The 7,624-nt window shown below is 37.9% G+C and overlaps 1 protein-coding gene across 1 annotated transcript; it reads right to left on the bottom strand.

Annotated features, from left to right (window-relative positions):
* Positions 1-399: 399 nt before the first annotated feature.
* On the bottom strand, positions 400-7,162 carry LOC101898316 (opsin Rh1). Its single transcript, XM_005182926.4, has 6 exons — positions 6,811-7,162; positions 6,680-6,746; positions 5,690-6,180; positions 5,476-5,623; positions 5,131-5,408; positions 400-1,187 (listed from the first exon to the last, which is right to left on the bottom strand). The coding sequence occupies exons 1-6, from the start codon at positions 6,816-6,818 to the stop codon at positions 1,061-1,063; spliced, it is 1,119 nt and encodes a 372-aa protein (XP_005182983.1). The 5' UTR covers positions 6,819-7,162; the 3' UTR covers positions 400-1,060.
* Between the last annotated feature and the right edge of the window lie 462 nt (positions 7,163-7,624).

The following is a 7,624-nucleotide window of genomic DNA, read 5'->3' as shown; positions in this document are numbered from 1 at the left end:
ATACACCGACCATTTTGTCACATTTTTTATTTTTATCCCATCAAGGTACCATAACCAAAGATTCATATTCATATCTGCACTGAAAGTATTTTTGGCCGCTGTTCCAATACGACCTCGACCAATGTGCATTCTAAAATAAACTGTATGAAAAAGCATGTTAAAAACCCCGAAATGTCAATATTTAGGGACCTCCGACCATTCTAAAATAAACTGAATAAAAGAGAATGCTAACAGCCCGAAATGCCAATATTTAAGGAGTTATTATGTCAATTTTAAGTTTTCGTATTTTTAGGGTGTTTTAAATCATTTTTTAACGTTTTTCTTATTTTGCCCTGAACCTTTTTATTTGTGAATGACTATAAATTCCTCGATTCAAAAATTAAAAAACAAATTTTTCGATTAATTTTTCGTTTTGCTAACCATCTTTAAGAGGTTGTATGCATGTTCTTTATTATTTCAAATTTCGTGTGTAATGTTTTGATTTCTTGTTCTTTATATATGTTCATTTTTTTTTTTTTTTTGTAATTTTTTCGTCTTTAATGACATTGCAGAGGTTTTTTTTCTTCTTCATTTTCAACTAAAAATACAAATAAAAAGTAAAATTTAATTTCAATTAAATAGTTTCCTATAACAAATACAACACTTTTGAATAAAATTCCTATATAGTTTTTTTTCTGTTTACATACACAATTCGTTACTATTATGCGAAAGCTTTCGTTCTGTTGCTGCAGTTTCCGTTTCCGTATTGTTTATTATCATCTTTGGTTTTGTGGTATATTACATTGTTGTAATGAAGCCATGGGTGCCATCTATCTATCTATCACACGTCACTCAGTTATGTCTCCGAGATGTATAAAAAATAGTATGTAGTTGTAATTGTATTAATATATAGTTAGTACCATTAGTTAGTAGTTTCTTTTTGTTCTTCAAATATATATTTGTTTATTGTTATTGTTGTGTTTTATACAGAGAGGTGGTGTTGATGTTAGTTTAGTTTAGTTTAGCTAATCGTGGAGATCGTGGTCGAAGGAAGCCGTAGTTATTCCGTGCGATTGGAAATTTATGCCTTTGATTCGGACTCAGTGGCCTGAGATGTGGCATCACTGCCACCCGATTTGCCATCATCAACATTGCCGCAGACACAGCATGGGCATTTCTCTTTCAAGGCAATACGATATTTAGGATGGCTGAAAAGAAGAGATAGAAGAGCGAGAGAATGAGTGATGGAGGAAAATATTGAGTACTTTGAGATATATAATTGTCGAGGGTTTGGAGATTTGCTAAGGATTATTAAGGGCTCAATCGGGGATTTTTTAAAGAATATCTTTTTCCGCTTAAATTTTCTGAGAATAGTTTTTCAAGGGCTATAAGGGGTAGAATCGTGGATTTTTCAAGGATTCTCAGAGCTAGAATCCTAAATGGTTTTAAAGAATATCTTTCGCGGACTTTCTGGGCCAGAAACGTGGATTTTTTCAGCAGGATTTCTAAAATTTCGTCGAAAAATCCGTATTCGCATTAGATCTCTGGTTGAGTGAAATATTGATATATGCCTGGTTCAAGATGAATCAGTTAAATTTTTGCAAGTTATAAATATTACAAATGTTGACCCCTGGAAGTATCTGAAGGAGTGGATTTGGATGTGCCAATTTTGCAAAGAAACCAGGGCTAATTTCGCATTTTATAAGCGTTTTTAGTTATTCAAAATGTTGACCCTTTATGGAGGAGTTACCACTAGGCATGGTCCGTTATTTTCCATCTTCACACCAGATCTTGGCTTGATGGAAATATTGGTTATACAAAATTTTGAGGTATTGGATATTGAAAATTTTGGGGGAGTGGTCCGATATATTTCATCTTCACAGCAGATCTTTTGTTAGTAGATGTAATGGGATGTGAGAAATGAGAAGAGAACTGGATGCTTATTTCGGATATTTTAATCGTATTGGTTTTTTAAAACTTTGACCACTTGTGGGGGAGCCACCAGAAGGATTGGATCGATCTTCTGTCGCTGTTGAATGGAATTGGATGTTAATTTCGCATTTTATGAGCGTTCTAGTTATTCAAAATGTTAACCCCTTGTGTGGGAGGTACTACGAGGAGTTGTCCGGTGTATTCCATCTTCACACCAGATCTTTTGTTGATGGAAATATTTGGATGTGCCGAGTTTAAAAATTATCTGATGCTAATTTCACATTTTGTGGGTGTCTTGGTTATTCAAAGTTCTTTTGTGGGGAAGTTAGTTAGGGGAGGTATTAAAAATAGTGGTCCGATATATTTCATCTTCACATCAGATCTTTTGTTAGTAGATATAATGGGATGTGAGAAATATGAAGAGAACCGGATGCTTAATTCGGATACTATAATCGTATTTGGTTTTTTTAAAACTTTGACCACTTGTGGGGGAGCCACCAGAAGGATTGGATCGATCTTCTGTCGCTGTTGAATGGAATTGGATGTAAATTTCGCTTTTTATGAGCGTTCTAGTCATACAAAATGTTAACCCCTTGTGTGGGAGGTACTAGGAGGAGTTGTCCGATGTATTCCATCTTCACACCAGATCTTGTGTTGATGGAAATATTTGGATGTGCCCAGTTGAAAAAGAATCTGATGCTAATTTCACATTTCGTGGACGTCTTGGTTATTCAAAGTTTTGAACTTTTGTAGGGGAGCTAGCAGAAGGCATGGTCTGATATTTTCCATCTTCACAATAGGTATTGTGTTGATAGAAATATTGCTATGTACCGATTTTGAAAAGAATCCGATGCTAATTTCGCACTTTATGAGCGTTTTTGTTATTTAAAATATATTGACCCTTGGTGGGGGAGGTACTAGAAAGAGTGGTTCGAAATATTACATCTTCACACCAGATTTTGTGTTGATGGAAATATTTATAGGTGCCAGGTTTGAAAAGAATCCGATACTAATTTCGTATTTTATGATCGTTTTGGTTGTTCAAAATGTTGACCCTTTGACCTTTGGGTAGCTACCACATGGCGTGGTCCGATATATTCCATATTCACACTAGATCTTGTGTTGATAAGAAATTTTGGGATGTACCGAGTTGCGAAAGAATCAATTAGTTATTCAAAATGTTCGCCCTTTGTGGGGATGGTACCAGAAACAGTGGACCGATACTGTTAATAATCACGCATTACCTTGCACTGATATAAATATTAAAATCAAAATTTAATGATTTTTTCATGTTCTATGAGGTTAATATTTTTCTTTGAAAATGTCGACCTTTGTGCGGGAGGTACCAGAAGGAGGGGACCAATATTGCCTATCTCCGAACTCGATATAAGATTTTTAATAATATTACGATGTACCAAGTTTGGACCAATTTGAATACTCATTTCGAGAGTTATCTTGTCGACGGACTGACACCCCATATGTCCTGAAACGGATTTAGCCCAAAGAGACCTAGAGTGTAAAACCATTACTTCGATGTGGCACGTTCTGGCCGTATTAAATGATATATACCCTATGTATCCATATAATTAAGAACTCGAGGCCTTCGAAACATTGCCTAAGGTCACTTGAGATTCCCTTTATCGCGCGATATATCTTTAGCTAAAATACGCCTTAAGAGATTGTATGTCCCTTGAAGACCTCTTGTGAAGACTTCTCTTAATAGAAAACCACTTGAGAGGTCTTCTATCTTTTGAAAGCCACTAAGGTATCGTCTATTGGCATATAATCACTTAATTAGTCCTGTATCTGTTGGACGCCTTCGGAGTTATTTTCTAGTACTGGAAGTTCTATAGAAGCCTTCTCTCCTAAGAAAACTTCTTTAGTGGTTCTCCTTAGTGGTCGTACCATATCTTGAAAGTTACTTGAGATATTGCTTGCTATTTTCTAAAAACCACTTGAGGTATCTTCCATGGTATCTATTGAATACAACCTGAGAGGTCTTTTATTTTTTGAATATCTTCGGAGAGGCAATTCGCCTTAAGAATGTCACTTTAGCGGTCAACTATATACAGGAATACAGGATACACTCTACATATATGGAAGTGGTTCTGTCTATAGAAAAAGTGGTCCTATGTTCAGAAGGCGACTTTAGTAGCCCTCCACGTACAGAAGGCCACTTGAGAGACTCTATATTTAAGCAGAGCCCTTTTGAGGTGGGGTTTTCATTCTGTAGAAGCCTCTACGTTTCTCTAGAAAGCCTCTAGTCTGTGGAGGAAAAAAATCGAGTACTATGAGGTACATAATTTTCTGGAGTTTAATATTTTCTGAGGATTATTAAGGCCTCAATCGGAAATTTTTCAAAAAAATATATTTTCAGCTAAAATTTTGGATTTTCTAAAAATAGTTTTTCAAGGCAGTAAGATTTTGTATTTTTCAAGGATCCCCCAAAAGTGGTCGTCCTTTATTTTTGAGAGTCACTAGAGAGGTTATTTACTATCTTCTATGGTATCTATAGAAAACCACCTGAGAGATCTTCTAATTTCTGAACACCCCCAGAGAGGTATTATTTAGGGACTTATTCAGAAGATAACTTTAATAGTCAGCTATGAAATGGAAAGCACTTAGTAGGTCATGTATGCATGTATGGAAGCAAATTAAGTTCCTCTATCTATAGGAAACCCCTGCCCCTGAAGGCCATTTGGGGCCTCCCTACTTAAAGAGAGCCCTTTTCAGAGGTTTTCTGATTCCTAGAATATTACCAGTGAGGTCTTCATTCTCCAGAAAACCTCTAAAAATATCACATGCGTGCAAGAGAGACTTGAGAGACTTATTCAGAAGGCCACTTTAAGGGTCATCTATGTAATGAATGTCACATAAGAGGCCGTCTACATATATGAAAGGCCACTTAAGTATCTATAGCTATGGAAATTCTCTAAAATGGCCCTCTTCATTCTCAAAAAAGCCTCCAGGCAGGTCCACTGTAAAAAACCACCACTTGAGTACTATCAGAGATTATTGTCTTCAACATACCTGTTAGCATGTGGTCCTCTCTATGTTTAGAAGGCCACTTGGAGGGCTATCTACTTATAGAGAGTCCTTTTCAGAGGTCTTCTCTTCCTAGAAAATTGGGGCCTTAATTTTCTAGAAAGCCTCTAGAGATTACGGGAGCACTGCTTCTCTTCCTGTTTTGTTTTTTTTTTTTTTCTCTCTTCCACTTACCTGGTAGCGTAGACAATTGGATTATAGACTGTGGCCGATTTGGCAAAGCAGGCACCCCAGATGGTGTTCAGTGGGGTTAAACCTTCATATTTGAATAGACCCAAGGTGTTGATGACTTGATAGGGGGTCCAGGCCATGAACCACAGTGAAATGGTGACCAAGGCAACTTTGGCCAATTTGCCCTCGGCTGACTTTTCGGCATCCTCAGAGGAGCGGAGGGATTTGACATTCATTTTCTTGGCTTGTTCGCGCATGGCTTTCTCGTGAGCAGATACAGCCTGGCGAAGAAAGACCAGCATATATTATGAGGAAGCCAAAGAAGAATTTTTCGATATCGATACTTACAGCAATGATGAACCAATAGGAATAGCAGATCAAGAACAATGGCACATAATAGACAAAGATGGTATAGAAGATCAAATAGGTACGTGGATTCCAGTCACGTTCCAAATAATCAATGCCGCAGGATGTTAGATTGCCCTCAGGCACATAACTGCAATGAGAGAGGGGTTTTTTCATATATTTCTGTTTTAAGAGAATTTTGTGTCTCCTCCCTTACCGGCTCCATCCCAAAACTGGGGCAAATGTCCAAATACTAGACATGGCCCAAACGAAAATAATCTTAAATATGGCCAATTTCACCGTCATCGGTTGTCCGGCCATACCCTTGACAATGACATTGTAACGATCCAAGGCCACCATGCACATGGACCAAATTGAACTGCAGCCAAAGGCCGAACCCAAACCGGCATAGACATCACACATCAATGGGCCCCAGACCCAGGTCTCAAAATATAAATTAATACCCATAATAGGAGTATTCAGAACCATCATGCCAAAATCGGAGAGAGCCAAATTGATGACCAGCAAATTGGCAGGTGTACGCAGAGATTTTGTTGTGCCAAAAATATAGATGACGGTACCGTTGCCAATCCAGGCCAGTATACCGATGGTCAGCAGATAGGCAGCTAGAATTTTACTCCAGATGGGGTCCATGGCAGGGAATTGATTCCAATACGGATGGATTAAGTGGGCCATGTCGGGTGTTACCTGTAAAAATGATGTTGGAGAGGAAAGAGGGTCAGCAAGGCACTTGAAAGGACTCTAAGTTGCGGAAGTCCACTAGGATTCTCTTCCAGCAATAGATAACTACTTGAAAGGTTTAATTTTGAAGCGACGAGGTTCTAGAAAACCTATATCGCATTTATGGTGGTGGAAGATAACTTGATTGGTATTCCATCGATCGGGGTTTGGCATAGAAAGGACCTATTGAGAATTAGTCTAGGAGTCCTATTTCCACATCACAACTTCCAGCAATGGATAACCTCTTGAAATGTTTAATTTCGAAGCGATGAGGTTCTAGAAGACCTATCTCCCATTCATTGATTGGTCGAGGCTTGGTATGGAAAGGACCCATTGAAAAGCGGTTTAGGAGTCCTCTATCCACATCACCACTTTAATGGTCTTCTAATTTATAAAGACCTCAGACCTTTTTGTTTGAAAGAGGACCTTGAGATACTTTTCACAGGTTCTCCACCACAATACCCACCTTATCCGTTACCGATCCATTGCCGAGGGCAGCAAAGTGTGGTCCCATGGGGGGCTGTTCAGCGAATCTATGAAGAAAATGAGAAAACACAATCACTTATCCTGGTTCACTTTAAAACACTTCGAACACACCTTTCCATTTTGGATGATGTTTTCAAAGAAGACACTTTTTTTTCTTAAAAAAATACGACTTTACGGGAAAGTTGTTGTTGTTGACCGTTTTATAGGTTATGTTCTAAAAACCGATCGCGTCACGTTTAATTTACATGTGAAAAAAGTTAGCAAATTATTTTTTCAAAATAAAATCTCATAGCTTTTTTTGGCCACTTGTAAATTAGTCTTTCGCGGTGGTTGTGGTGTTGTTGTTGTTGTTCTTGCTATTGCTCGCCCCTTCCTCACGAAACTGTGGTTGGTAAAATTCACCGGCTCGGACTAGTCGAATGTTCGTCGCGGCTATTTACCATCTGCGAGAATTTCTTGAGACCGCTGCAAGTTTTATAGGTATTTTTATAGCTTAGAACGGTTCGAGGCGATGCCCAGGGCAAACGAAGAAGACAATTAAATTAGGGCTTCTTTTCGGTTTTCTTTGCCAAATTGCAACAACAATAACCACAACAACATCAATAACCATATTATTCAAGGTGGCTTAAAGAAATGTCAATACAACACAAAGGTGTTGGCATGTGTCGTCAGACAGACAGAGACATACAAACGGACTTAAATGCTGCACTTTATATTAGAGTGGCCCCAAGACTAGAGAACGCTAGAGACTTGGTGAAGACCTAGATTTTTTATAGAAACTTGGTGGAGACCTAGATTTTCTATCGGAAACTGGGTGGATACCTAGATTTTCTATAAAAAACTTTGTGGAGTCAAAGATTTTACGTAAAAAACTTGGTGGAGATCAAGATATTCCATAGAAAACTTTGTGGACACCAAGATTTTC

Source organism: Musca domestica, unplaced genomic scaffold, assembly GCF_030504385.1.
Source record: "Musca domestica strain aabys unplaced genomic scaffold, Musca_domestica.polishedcontigs.V.1.1 24, whole genome shotgun sequence".
Lineage (NCBI taxonomy): Eukaryota > Metazoa > Arthropoda > Insecta > Diptera > Muscidae > Musca > Musca domestica.
The sequence above is the reverse complement of the archived record's forward strand: the minus strand, read 5'-3'. Positions and strand labels throughout refer to the sequence as shown.

What these genes read in the sequence shown, in the direction of transcription:
- LOC101898316 (XM_005182926.4), bottom strand. An exon ending in ATGGATCGGTAACGGATAAG is followed by an intron (nt 6,181 to 6,679) that starts GTGGGTATTGTG and finishes TCATTTTTACAG; the next exon opens with GTAACACCCGACATGGCCCA. An exon ending in CCTATTGGTTCATCATTGCT is followed by an intron (nt 5,409 to 5,475) that starts GTAAGTATCGAT and finishes TTTCTTCGCCAG; the next exon opens with GCTGTATCTGCTCACGAGAA.